This window comes from Stegodyphus dumicola, chromosome 8, assembly GCF_044657685.1.
Source record: "Stegodyphus dumicola isolate Sdum_Otavi_A_Nest chromosome 8, ASM4465768v1".
Classification (NCBI taxonomy): domain Eukaryota; kingdom Metazoa; phylum Arthropoda; class Arachnida; order Araneae; family Eresidae; genus Stegodyphus; species Stegodyphus dumicola.
The window spans coordinates 136,178,742-136,193,667 of record NC_140775.1 but is presented as its reverse complement, the minus strand read 5'-3'; the positions used below and the strand labels follow the sequence as shown (position 1 = coordinate 136,193,667).

At 32.0% G+C, this 14,926-nt stretch overlaps 1 protein-coding gene across 1 annotated transcript in view; it reads right to left on the bottom strand.

The window, feature by feature from the left end:
- LOC118181337 (uncharacterized) overlaps positions 1-14,926 on the bottom strand; it is a 196,076-nt gene that overhangs the window by 19,733 nt on the left and 161,417 nt on the right. The window contains exons 4-6 of the mRNA XM_085823032.1: positions 3,222-3,322; positions 2,944-3,060; positions 2,311-2,368 (exon numbers count right to left, since the gene is read on the bottom strand). Coding sequence (XP_085679158.1) covers positions 2,311-2,368; positions 2,944-3,060; positions 3,222-3,322 — 276 coding nt within the window. The remainder of the gene's footprint in view (positions 1-2,310; positions 2,369-2,943; positions 3,061-3,221; positions 3,323-14,926) is intronic.

Genomic DNA, 14,926 nt, shown 5'->3' with positions numbered 1-14,926 from the left:
CTTAACAGCTTTCAAATTGTTGATAATTGTACAAATATTGCTTCCAGAATAACGAAAGGCATAAAAACCTTAACCGGAAGATAAGAACAATATAATTCAATCATTTTTAAAGCAAGAAAATGTACAATTTACAAACATATAAGAGTAAACGAACTGAGACCATTGAGCCGGGTAACAGAGTGGATATATATATAAATATATTTATATACGTTTGGTGCAGCCGATTTCAACCAAAACATGAGATGCACATCTACATGTTATAGCAGTCCTATATACAAAATTTCAACGTTCTGAGGCTACTCGTTTTTGAGTTATGCGAGATACGTACGTACGTACGTACATACATTCGTACAGATGACACGAAAAATTCTCTTCAGAATTAATTTTAAAGCAGTTTTAAAATTTTTTTGGAGGAAACGAGTCTTTTATTCTGTCCTTACGTACAGATATCATGCAAAACCATCGTTAAATTGCATTCGATAGCGGTCAAAATGGATATTTTCATTGAAATATGCTGCCTGAAACTTTTCGCGATTACAATACTTCCTTTTTATTTCGTACAAGGAAGTAAAAAGAAAAAAAAGTAAACTTGTCAAGCTATTATACTGAAGCAGAAACTCCTAGTATAGTTAAAAGATACTGTGATATATAAATGAAGCTCCTAAAAATCAATGCGATTGCAATAAGTATGTACAAATTGAGAATGTATAAATTGTTAACAGTACCATAAATATTTTGACACTGAAATAACATAGACATATGTATATGTGTTTTAGTGTGAGAATAATAAGATGAAAATTGCTATCACAAATTAGCATGTAAGTTCACACAGATGACACAGATACACCTACATGCACTAATCCTGATACTGTTAATGTGTAATACATATATGAAAACAACATTAATACTACTAGTTGCTAGCTGGTGAACTAACCTGAAGACATAGGAAAACATGTACAAGATGAGAAAATATGTAAATAAAGTTTTATGTAAGTGCTAAAATTTTGAAAGGCATCATGACACGCAACCAAAGCAACTACAGCCAGAATTATATCATGCCTCCGAATTGCTGGAAATCAAAAGTGAAATGCTAGTGCATTCCTTAATACGCTTAATGGCATTAAAAGTGTTTTTAGTCCTAGCTTAGCAGCATTCATTAGCTGGTTTTCAAAGGTGAAATCTAGCTGTTTCCAAGCAATCAAAGAGGTAATGATCAGAGTCCCCCAACAGCCCCACAAATGCACTGATCACTGTCTCAAAATCCATGACTGTGGGGCAAAATCACTTCAATGTTACATATCCCAGGAGGTGAATTGGATGTGTTAGACCTGTTGCCTAGTCTTCACACTACTCAAACTTCAGTCCCTTGGATTTCTTCTTCTGGGGCCACCTGAAATGCATATCAGATGCCTCTGGATATGCTGGAGGATTCAACAGCATAGATCGTAGTCATTTCAATATACACCGCCAGCACACCAGGTATATTTGAAGGCGTGCAGCAATTCTCTGATAATCAATGTCAGCTGCGCAATGACCTTCGTGGTCTAACTTCGAAAAATTCCTAAAAAACTGTCTCATCATCTCCTTTCTGACGTTGAACTGTGAATACACTGTAATCTTGCTTTACATCAAACAAATGCTTTTCTACTTATTACTGGCCCTTTTGTTCCATTTGATGTCACATTATTAACTATTTTCGTAATTTTCTCCCACTAAATGTGGTTTGCAAACCCATGTTCTACAGCAATGTTTCATCCGCTTCATGCCTACTAGCATTTCTCTGAATTTATGCTTTGAACTCTGAAACACCCTCTATATCTAAAAGCTTCAGTTTTTTATACTTCAGGGCATCTGAATTATATTAAATTATTTTAAATACCATTTCATTTTATTTGCTTACAATAAGAGTTTCTATTTCTCATTTTAGCAAATATGGGTATGGGGGAAGACAAACTTTTCCTCGAGTTTAGCATGGAATGAGAGAAGAAATTCTTTAAATTTTGTGTTTTAGTAGAAATCAGCTGCTAAATTTGTTTTTATTCTGAATTGGTGGTAATTTTGACATTTAACTTCTGATAAAAATGTCAATAATTACTCCATAAAATTTTAACCCTACCAGCATAACAGACATTTGGCAATGCAGTTCAATCAGCTGGGGAAATAATTTCTTAAAATAACACTACGAAAAAACTAAATGTGTATCATTTAAAATTTTCACATGAATGTTTCAATAAAATGTCATATACACATGAATTATATAATAAAACATGACTGAGTATAAATGTTTTAAATATTAAAAAAATTGCTGACCTTAAATATCTCAGCAGTTTCACTATTACCCATTAGTTCTGTCAATACAGACACAGTCCTATAAGAGAAAAAGTTGCAATATGTTTCACAATGATATGCAAATACAAATACTAGTTAAGAAAGATAAAATTTTATATTCTAAATTTCACACATCTCTTTAAGATGAATGATTGTGTTCCATCACATGAAATTAATTTTTTGAGCAGAATTATGTTAAGCTTTACAGCAAATTAACACATTTTTTATAACAAGCATAAGAATCCTGAATTTCACAATATTACATAATTTAGTATGTTCACTATAGGCATAAATACTTGCATACATTACACCTAAGCCTTTTTATAAGAAAAAATGCAAAAATATTTTTATCATATAAATAAGTTTTTATTAATTTTACTAAAAACTGATTTATACACCATTAAAAAATAAGAATATTACACAAAAAGAAATAGCAAAAAATTATCACTACAAGTAAAAACTACAATATTTTATGAAAAGAATATTTCTTAACATTTAAATGAAAGATATAATTATTAATAAACTAATCAAATTATAAAAGCAAATACTATTTGCTGTCACTGCTTTAAAAATTTATTACTAAAACACAATAATTATTATTATGAAAATCAATACCTAGGATAATTTGTGCAATACTGAGTATAAACTTCAAAGCCATTACTATTTTTAACAAAACATCGAGCTACAGCAACGGGATCCAGCCCGCAAGATTCCAATTCATTCACAAATGAGCTAGGGGGAAAAAATAACAATCATTTATTATTAATAATATAAAAATAGTTTGTACATTTTAATGAATATAATATTTCTAATAGATGAAACAAACATAAATAAGACATTAATTAACAATTAAATTTTCCTATAAATAAACTGCAACAGCAACCAAGACTTACCTGTTAAATACATATATGTCTTCAACATTGCTGAACAATTCTTTTAAATACTGATGACTGACTTTTGTACCCTGATCATTACCAATGTGTTTCAGATACCCCTAAAAAAAGAAAAAAAAGAGAAGAATTACAAATCCAGTTTTCGCAGACATTCTAATTGGTAACTATTTTTATGTAAAACTTTTTATACATCTTTTCCTTAATATTTAAACAAATACTGAATTTGAATGAATTTGAAAAAGTAATTTAGAGACTAGAACATATGTGCGTTTTGACATGAGAGTTTTAAAAACAAAATCTACTAAAAGCTACTTATAAGGCTTAAAAATTTGCATTATTTTTTACGATATACGATAAAATTTAATAGTAAAATCATAAAAAGGTAACATTTATTAAAGTCTTGCATTATTATAGAAAGTAAATCGACTATCTGCCTTAAGAATGAGATTCTTTCATCGCGAAAACCGAGTTGTTTTCATTTTATATCTGTTTATCCAATGTAGCCTGTTCCTTGGGATTTGAGACCAGGTCAGATATCCTACATTTAGTGCTTCTATCCACTTGGTCACTGTTAACCAAAATCAATTTATAAAAAACTTTAATTTTTCAATTATTCCTTTTGGGGAGAGGGTAAAATTATTTACAGCTATGTAACTATTTCTTTCCCTCTCTCTCGTTTTAAACTGATGCAAATAAATCAACACAAAGGCAACAGCAAAGAAATAAAGAATGATAATATTTGGGGTAGAACAGAAGTTACAGCATCATCAAGTGCTCTTTCAAACACACACACACACACACACACACACACACATCCAATAAATAAATAAAATAACAATTAAAAAAACTTCAGTGCAGACAACATTTATGGCATTGACCTCAACGAGAGGGAACCTACATAAACCATAAAAACAGGAGCCGGAAGGCTGAAGACATGTAACAGAAATATCCTTGGCACTAATCCACCCATGGCGATCAGGGCTTAGACGTCGTACGCTTTGCCGCCATAAAACATAAGCATGCAAAAGGGAGAAAATCTGGAGAGGAAATCAACTGGCGCCTTGAAGAAAGCCAAGTTATACATGGGTTTAAGTTTGCTCTTCTAATTAGTAAATCATTTACAGGAACTGATTATGCAACACAGAAAGCAAGGAGGGGGAAAAGATCTAACATTTGATATAAACATGATAATCTCACTCAAAGCGCTTTAAAAAATGTAATGTACACATTTCTTAAACAGCTAAGCACTTAAGACTTATGCAGAACGCAACTTGTGATCTAAAATCTCTGATACTAAACTAATATGCCCTATTATCATTAAAAAGTTTCTTTTTAAGCAGCCATTTTTGCTCCATGCTAACTAACTTGATCAAATGAAAACAGAGATTAAAATCAAAGTAAAAACACAGAAAAACCGATTTTATTGCATATAAGGCAAATGGATACAAAATGAGCACGTATCGTAAAAGCCATGAAACATATTTCAGTTAATTTAAATCGATAAAATCAGAAATGGCTGGAACCAAATTCAAGATGGCGTTCAGCCGCTAGTAAATGTACGTTAAAATTTCATTCTCGCTCCTCCCCCCAAATGCAAGGTTCATGCAACACGCTTTGAAGTCTGAATTTAATGTGAACTCACCTATAAATGCTAATTTTGAGATCATATTACAGTTTTGTTGAGGAGGGAAGCATGAGTGACTATAGAATGGAACATTCAGGTCGACCCACCAGTTTCAAATACAGCTGTTAATCGCGTCAGACCTTTTTTGCAAGGTACGAGAAAGTCAATTTGCAGAGCTAGCCGAGAGATACAAAGCCCGAAAAGCATTGTTAGCAAGGTCTACGAAATGAGATACATTCCGCAAGAGAAGAAGAAGAAGAATGATCTTGCTTGTTTGCATTAACTGTACATAAGTCACGTGATCTCTGAGGTCATTTGCAATGTTTGTTTACAAAAAGTATACATTAATCACGTGATCAATGAGGTCATCGGAATGTATCTCATTGCTTGCACTTCCACCCATATAATCTTCACGTAATGTAGAGTGAAAAGCCGGAGGTAAATGCAGACTTCAGTTTTGTATCGAACTCCTGCAATTAATGGTTAATTAGGTCAACATGCTGTTATACTTTGGCGGGGGGGGGGGGGGGTACTACCGAGGAGGAGAAAAAATATATATATTTTCCTCTTACATTGGGGATTTTATTTTTTAAAATTGAAAAATTAAACTTCTCTAATGATATTTTTACTATCTACTTTACTTACTTCTCTAATTAATATTTTTACTTAAAACCGAGAAATTACTCTCTTATTAGAAATAAAGTTTATTTGAGCATGCACTGGTGACTAAATCGCCTCACTACACTGCATTGTCATTTACTACAAAATTTGAACTCAATAACTTATCAGGAAGTATGTTAAAAAATCAATGACAAACTTCTGCCCGCAGGAACAAACACCAAAAAAGAGATACACGACAAAGCAGTTGATTTTGTGCGAAAAAGTCCCAGGGATATATCATTAACATTTCTATCCCAGTTTAGTTAAAGCATCCTTTCAGGAGGAGCTTGAAAAAATTAGTACCATCAAAAGATTATCAGTACTGTTTATAATAAAACACAGTTCACTTTTATAGAATTATGGGCAGCATGCATCATGTACTTAACTGCCCTGTGACTGTAGCCTAGGCCTGAAAGATCATTCTCAAAACTTGAAATTATTAAAAACTATTCGCAATACAGTATGGGTCTTATTAGTTTGGCTTTGCTCTCAATTAAGAATAATGCAGCCCAAAAAATTAAACTTGACAAAATAATCAATGAGTTTGCTTGCTTATAAGTTAGGAAGCAGAAAATTTTTGTAATCCAAGTACAAAAATATCCTGAATAATTTGCTAGTAAACATGTCATTGTAATTATATTGCCTAAGCTTAATTTTATGCTTTATACCGTCAACTCGTTTGGCTTATTTGATTATGTCAAAGTACGCAAGAACTATTAGCCTAGAGGGAGATGCTGTGTGAAGATCTTTGAGAAAAACTGACTTGTAACCATACTGCTAACAAGGATAGGGGTTTATATGATTATGGCAAAGCACTCCAGTGTTATCTGCTTAAGGAAGGGATGCTTTCGTTGAGGATTTTTCAAAGGAAACTGGCTCATATCCGCGTTACACATGGGGAAAACTACGAAAACGCGCACGCAGCCAAGCCGTTCACCTGGAACCAAAACCACGTCGAACTATCAGCATTCAGCAACTTTATTGCTCGGCTGGTGGTACGCTCCCATATGACGTCGAATGCCGTCCGATATCATATTCTTTTTCAGTTAATAGAATGAGAGATGAATCAAAAATAATATTAAAACAGAACATTTAAACGAGATATCAGAAATTTTTTTATTTAAATTTATGAAGCTACTTTAATCGTTAAGAAATGATCAATCCTATATAGAAAGAAAAAAATGGTTATGTTGGCATAAACAAGAAAGAATCCCCATTGTCATCTGTTGCTTTAGTGCCTCCAAACCTCCAGTTACGGCCCTATACGACTGTTTGGGAAGCTAAAGAAAACTTTGATATAATTTCAATTAGTCTAATAATTTTAGATAATAAATTTCAATTAGTCTTTGCTATGTAAATCTTCATGACTAACCCTTATAATAAATATGTTTTCCTCGAAAAATGTCGTCCCTATCCAGCTACGGCCGTATTCTGAAGAAAAACAAAAGCTGAATCATTTTTTTGGCTATATAAAACAAATACAGCATGCAGTCTAAATTAATATTAAACATGGATGAAACCATAAAAGAAGATTACATGTTCAGTCGAGATGCCATAAATTTAGCTTGTTATAAATTTCGTTTATAATTTACTTCATAAAAAGATCAGAAAAATAATGATCGAAATAAAGACCTACAAGGACCGAAGTATATGAAGAAATGTAGAACAAATACTCATAGTAATATTTTCATATTATTATAAATAATATGGAATTTCATCAGCACCTTGAATTGGAAGTATTAAAAATCTTTCTCAAAGAGCAACTTTTAGAAGCCCTGCAAAATGAGGAAAGATTATAAGGATTCAAATTTATAAGATTCTTATTGCTCTGAAAAGCACTTTAATTCTAAAATTTTAGCCAATGCCCGCAATTACCATAATGTTTAATATGATTATAATTTCCGAAGTTTAACTATTTGAGTTTCTCTAAAAATTTACTGTTATATGAGCAGTTGATGCAGTAGAAAAGGATTATATATTAGTATTCAGTTTATTAATCAATCAACTTCATTATTATTATTATTTTCCAATTTCTTCTAAATATTTCTTTTGGTCACACTTTTTTTGAATTCGTAAAATCCATACGCCTGGCTAATCTAAAAATTATAGTACTTAAATTAGCCTTCAAAGTAAAATTTCATATGCGAAAAGTTAGTAACCCTCACTTCAATTAAAAAAAAAAAAAAAAAAAAAGAGAATTATTTTTGGATTTGCAACATAAATGCTGATGATTTAGATTTATTGCTTAATGAATAACTCTTTCTTTATAGCGATCTAAAGCTTAATAAATCGTTTTGAAATAAGTATTCTTATCAGAATAAATATGTTTTATTTAAACTCGATGATAAGCTATTCTAGAAATTTTGTGCATAAAACAGGACTTAAGTTTCAATCTCTAACGGAGATTCTTCTCCTTACTTCTACTAAATACAACTGCGAATGTCTTTAATCATAATAAAAAAGAACACCATCGGGGATGCCTTGAGTATCTCATTGGATATTCACGTAGTTTCAGCTAATAATAATAAGCATGTCGCAATTACTCTGCCAGGTACATGAAGCAGACTCTTGCTCGCATTTATCGCATGGGCGCGGCAGTATCAAGTAACATACCCGGAATTCTGACTACACACGCAGACGCATCAATAAAACGCGGGGCATAGATAATTCAAAACAAGGCGCCGGCAACAAGACCTACTCCCTGTGGAATCGTTATCATTCCCTTTCGTTTTCTTCAAGCGGTTCATAGTTAATTATAGAGATCATCTCACAAGGATGACCGCTTGTAACTTGCCTTCACCTCGGATACACGATTTGCATTGTAAAGAACATCGCAAGCAGATGAGAGGAAGGATTTGCTAATCCACCATTCTAAAATCCTGAACAAAAAGCATATTTCGAAGTTTTTTTTTTTTTTTTCTCCCCTTTTCTTTTCTTTTAAAGATAAGCTTTGGATAGATCACGATGATTAAATAGGGGCTGGCAACAACCACGTAAGGCTGCTTTAGGTTAGTTATTCTGCACCTGCAAAGTTAACAACAAGATAAACAAGTTCTTCTCGAACAATATGGATGCGGGAGATAGGCTGAAGATAGATAACTATCGGGATCAAAGATCGGATGGAAGCAAAAATAGACTTCGTTTATAAAAATTTGCCACGGTTTTGTTTAAGGTATCAACACCAAAAATGCTTAACCTAAATTCTTCTGCTACTGAAAGACTCAGATTACACTGAGATGACTGTTTCTGATTTAAATCAAAAGACGAAAAGCAGAAGTGCATTCTTCCAACTTGAAGAGATAAAGTCAAAAACAGATAATTCTATTTAATGTTGGGGGAGTAACAAACTGCCACTATGTGAATCTAAAGATTGTTTGGAAGTTACGAGAAGGGTTAAAGCATAAAAATGAATTCTGTATTTTGTACCTCAATTTAAACTTCAAAATTATTGCTTAATATATAAATCTAGCACACAGAAATTTAAAGAAAAGAAGCCCATCTTGAAAATTTGTAAAATATAATAAATCTCTCCCCTCGACACACCATGAATATAAACTCTATATATATCATAAAAAAAAAAAAAAAAAAAAAAAAAAAAAAAAAAAAGCATGACTTTAATTGTGAAAGAAAATACTAACTTAGAGCATTTTGCAAAATGTTTTGATAGTTTATGAAAACCTGGAAAGTCCCCTCACAAAAAAAAAAAGTCACCAAGCATATTATGATATTTTAATTAATAAACTTCGACATTTGACACAGACAAAGCTGGATAAATCATTCAACAAAATAAGCTTGTGCTCGGAGCATTACAGAAAGAGGGCACCAAAAAAGGAACTCGAGAGAAAGGGCACCACAAAATTTTCTCATTTCCAGTTTTAACCACACAATGCACTGTGCAGCTAAAGCAAACTGAGACAGAAGGAATGGGGAAGAGACGACACTATAAATATATATAGGGATATCAAAATCTTTTAAGTGCTTAGGCCTTTTAAAAGTCTTAATCCGGCCCTGGGCATAAAGGCCTGTTAGCTTGTTTTCCAAATTTTGGAAAATGAAACCGTACTGCACATGTGCTATCAGTATTAATTTTTTTTTTAAATTTACTTATTCATTTAAAGTACGGCTTATTTATATTATATGTTTTATTGTTAAGTATTAAATTTTATTTGGTATGATACTTTTTTGAGCCCCCCTAAATAAACCTAACATTTCCAATATAAATTCACAGCTTCACCTCTATGTTTTTCAGCACAAGGAAGTTTTCACAAAAAGCACTGCGCTCTAAAAACGAAGGAAACAAGTCAAAAAAGAACTATTGCAGAAATTAAAAATATTTCCGATTTATAGATTTTTGGTTGGTAGGATTTCAATTCACTCAATAAAACAAAACATAAAATCTCTTTAAACCATTCCTCTTAGGTATTTCAGCACATCTGCAACACTATCACTCTCTCACCGTAAATATTTAGTCCTACTCAACTGAGAGAGTACTATGTCCGACCAGAAATAACGTAAAATACCTAGCAGATATTTACGACCCACAAATTCAGATAATATTTCAGTGTTGGTAATAACAGAATTTATGCCAAAGATCCTGAGGGCTTTCTTCCCCCTCTCCTTTTTTAGTTTTTAATAGCATAGAAGTCCAAATAAAACTAACCTACGAAGAATAAAATGATTGCGAATGGTTGGTTATACCTATAGTAATTAGATACTGAAAACTTATACAGAGGATGGGAACCAGCAGGTAAACAAGTAACTGATTATTTTACGGTAGATTTTCTAACGGAAGTTTGTGGTACATATTATCAGGAATAACAGGAGTACTTGATAGAAATAACAGTACAATTACAAATAGCTGCACAGTCATTTAGGTCCAAGTTGTGTTTTAATACACTTGAATATTATACCTTCGAATTCTATGAAATGCGCATTTAATGAAGCACGTGGCATGCATACTGCATTACGCTCATTCATACTTAATGAAAAAAATATTTGTTCCTTATACAAGAATAATGCATAGTTTCACAAGACAAGCAATATACAAGGCATAATTAAGCTTAAACAAAGAAGTTAAATAATGAAAGCAAGTTGAGTACGCTAATTAAAAAAAAGCTTTTATTCTTATTTCTCACACGATTTTCAACAAATTATCCATATTTAAAAATAAATAGATAATTAATTAATTTCTTGAGCGTTTAACACTCTTCGTGAAAAGTCTACTCTCATAGCACACACTGATTATGTCATTAATGAAGGACCATATAATGTTCCACGTAAAAAAAAAAAAAAAAAAAAAAAAAAAAAAAAAAAAAAAAAAAAAAACACCATTTGGGAGAAAAGAATCACGTTCCGTTTCACTTCGCCGAAAAGCCAATTAACGGCAGATGTTTTCTGATCACGACAGCATACCTAAATTGACGTCACAGATCATAATAGTTTATTACGCGATGAGGAAGGAAAACATAATAGGTAGCAGCGTAAACCACAGCCGAAGCGGTTACGCCCATTCTTTTTTGTTTGGGTGAACAGGACAAATTTAGAAGGCATTACGAACAGCATTATTATTGTAAAGTTTGATACGAATTTTTTATGCATTGCAATAGATTAGCTAAGCGTAAAGCACTGCTCCCCCCCCCTCATCAGCAAAATATAGATTCTCAAAAATATCTTATATACAGCTACTACGTTAAAAACTGTTTAAAGCAAGGGTGGGCCCTTTTAATTGCTTAATACGGCTCGGTATGAAATCTTGTGCAATGACATTTCCATTTCTTTCCTACCCGATTTTGAATGGAAACTACTGAAATCAGCAGCACGAGTATGAATCAGTTATTACAGTCTATATGTTCATATATATGCATGATTATAGTAACGATCAACCTAATTTGAGAACACTAGATATGTTAACATAGCCCTATCATTTACAGCAGCTTTACTTTAAACATTAAACAATGACATGCATATTTTTGAGATTTAGAAAGAGAGAGAGGGGGGAAAGAACATTTCACCTCTAAATTTCTATTTTAAAATAAAATAGCATACTTTTCGATCATCTGATGGGAAAAAAAAAAAAAAAAAAAAAAAAAAAGAACAAACCCTCATTTTTGGCGTATTTGTAATTTTCTTTTAAAATTATAATAAAAAAAATTCTACAAGAAAGATATATCCACAATCGCGTCTTGCAAACAATAGGAGCACCACAAAAGATCGTCACGGTCCTGCTCACATGATGCACTTAATTAAAAAGACCTTTTTAATCCGCGGTTAAAAGTATTTGTCCATCACCGGTTTAAAGTAAATTATCAGAAACCTCCCTTCTCTTAATTTTCAGAAGACTCTTTTTGAGAGGATATAAAAAAAGACTACAATTTGAACTTTCACATTTTATTAATTTTTAAAATTATTTTATAACTATGGAAAAAACCTCTATTTCTGTTGGAGAAAAATTAACAAATTGCTAATATAAATTACTTTCTGAAACCATATTGCTCGGCAAATGCGTGATATTTTTTTTTTTTTTTTTTTTTTTTTTTGTTCCTAGTTGCGTTTCCTCAAATGTAAGAACAATAATCAAAAGTAATATTTACGAAAGGATAAGTGCAATATTTTAAACTTCACTTTCTAAATTATCGTTACAAAAAATTTTGCAATAAATTCACATCTAATGAAATAGAGAACTCTAAGAACATTTTCAAGGAGGAATGAATTGATCTACTTATAATATCAATAACACAACAAGCGCCGTATTATTATATCATTCTGAGAAATGTCAAAACTTCGTCAAAATGGAAACATAGGACGAAGAAAAAATGGTTTGAAGCTAGAAATGTTTATAGGACGTTTTTCTAGTTTGGAGTCTATAAAATTATGCTACCATGCCAGGTCATTCTCATTTACAAGGCCTAGCCAAAGTTGCCATTCTAAGACCCATATGACCTTTAACTTCCCAGGTGAGAAAGCAAATAGCAGTATCAAGAGTGTGTCATTTGACATAGAAGACTTTTAACTTAGTTTTCAAACTATAACTGCTTACCTAATTGAGCTATTTAAAAACAATTAAAATACTTATTGATAAATTAAAATATTTATATATATAGATCAAATGGATGTAATTAAATTAATAAATATTTAATTTATACGTCTCACACATAATTTTTTGGAACATTTGTAGGATTATGGTATTCAATAAAAGATTTTTGACGCTATACTACATACTTCGGTTCAATTTTACTTCATCCGTCTCGGCTGAATTTTTTATATCTTTAAAATAAATAATAATAACAAAAATCGCTAACATAATTTAACATTACACTCACAAATACAGCAGAAATGTCCTCTATGCAGTCAAAATAATTATATTGGGAAGCGAACTTTTAGAATCCACTATTGAAAATATCTATCGAGTGTTTGCATCAGCAACCAATACTAACGCCGAAACGAAACTATGTCAAGAATTGCGATCATCAACCATTTCTCGAACATGAAAAGAAAGATTAAAACAAAAAATCTTCACCCCATTTTAATGACACAAAAAACGCGTCTAAGTACACGGAACTCTTAACACGACGCGAAATCACGTGATAACAAAAGTAAAAATCCAATGAAAGACACAATCACTTTATTCTCTAAGGATGTACGCAACATGGATAACAGAAAAGATTGATTTCAAATGGAACCAATAACGCGTCTTAATAGTATGACATGTGTTAACGCGCTCTGACGGGGAGAGAGAAATTAGAATCAATTCCGATGAACAATCTTGCGTTTAACCTTTTTGACGGTGAAAAGACGTATTGTCAGGAAACCTTCTTTAAAGATTTATCCAGGTTAACATAATAATGACCAATTAAATAATATCGAGATTCAAGTACAAACTGCCCACTACCCGAACTGTTATCGGATACAGGCATAGTGATCTTCGAATACTTTAAACTTTTAAAGGAAAAATACATGATTACAATTCTTACTCAATCATAATGATGAAAAATATAAAAAACAAGAAAAAGTAAATTGTAACTCAGTATGGTATTTGAACATCTTCAGAATCTGCAAAGTTGTTTGCTAGTTATAAAATCAATATTTTAATTATAAGCACTGGGTGCTTGCTATTCCTCTAGCATGTCATGTCTTGGTTCTCTTAAGAACTATCTTAACGTAAAAGCACCATGAGGAGCGGCTGGAGAAGCATAGCTATTGAGGATCCGTTCAGGCAAATACTGTTACTTTTATTATCCTGTTCAATAAGAAAAGTACTTATTAGTTTTGCTTGCAACAAAACAAAAAATAACAGAATCAGAACAGGCTGAATCCACCAAACGAACAAGTTCCACAAACAAACAAGTTTTGCATTGAATGCACCCTTTTTGTTTCAGCTGCACGCATTTAATCAAAGTTTCGTAAATTCTAAAAGAAATCTTGGGGGTAGTAGTTTGTAGTTGGCATAATTAAAAGATTAGCAAGCACAATAAAAAGTGGAGAATTGAAACATATTACTATAGAGAAACCTATTTAAAGGAGAAATTAAGAGCAATTATACACTTAGTTTTTACATTTTTCTTAATAATATCGGCCAACATTAAGGGACCAGAACTCCCGAAATGCTTTACTTTAACGCACTTTCAAGAAATTATATAACACGACAAAAATTATCATAATTCGGTCAATCGCCGTCTTAATAAGATGCTAAATGACATCAATCGCCGTCTTAATAAGATGCTAAATGACAAAGAGCCTTTGATGTGCAAAATGACAGATTGAAAAACGTACTGCAGTTTTATACACCAAAATTATTTATATTTCGTGTTAATTTTAAATGAGAATTTTATAATATTTTCGGAAGATTCTGAGCAAAGAATAAACGATTGAAGTTATATTATCTCTTCGACGACTGCCCAGAGTTTTCCGATGAAAACCACGATGTTTAAGGGAGAATTTAATTTAATTTAATTTAATTTAATTTAATTATAAAATTCTTAATTATTAATAAGAAAAAAAGACAAAACCTTTTACGGCAATACCTTAGTATTCGATCAGGATCACCAGTAAGCCAAGTGTATAAGATCACTAAACATGGTTAATTTCACCCACATTCGGTTCCCAACCAAAAGGCTGGCTTCACGGAGTTTCTGTGTTTCTCCCGTGCGCAAAGTCAATGCAAGCCAATTTGCCTAAGGAAATCGTCCAAGCCTCCCTCCAAGCCCATGAAATATCCCTCCAAGCCTCTACCATAATCAATTACCCTTAAACTATAGATGATCACATCTAAAAACGACCAGTATTTCTCGGAACATCAGTACTAAACATCACGTTTTTAGGCACTTCCAAAGAAGCAAAATTGTCTTAAACTAAGAGTAGTCGTGCTGGGAAGATTTCAATAACCATAGTTTAAAATACCGCAATTACGATATTTTTTGCCTGT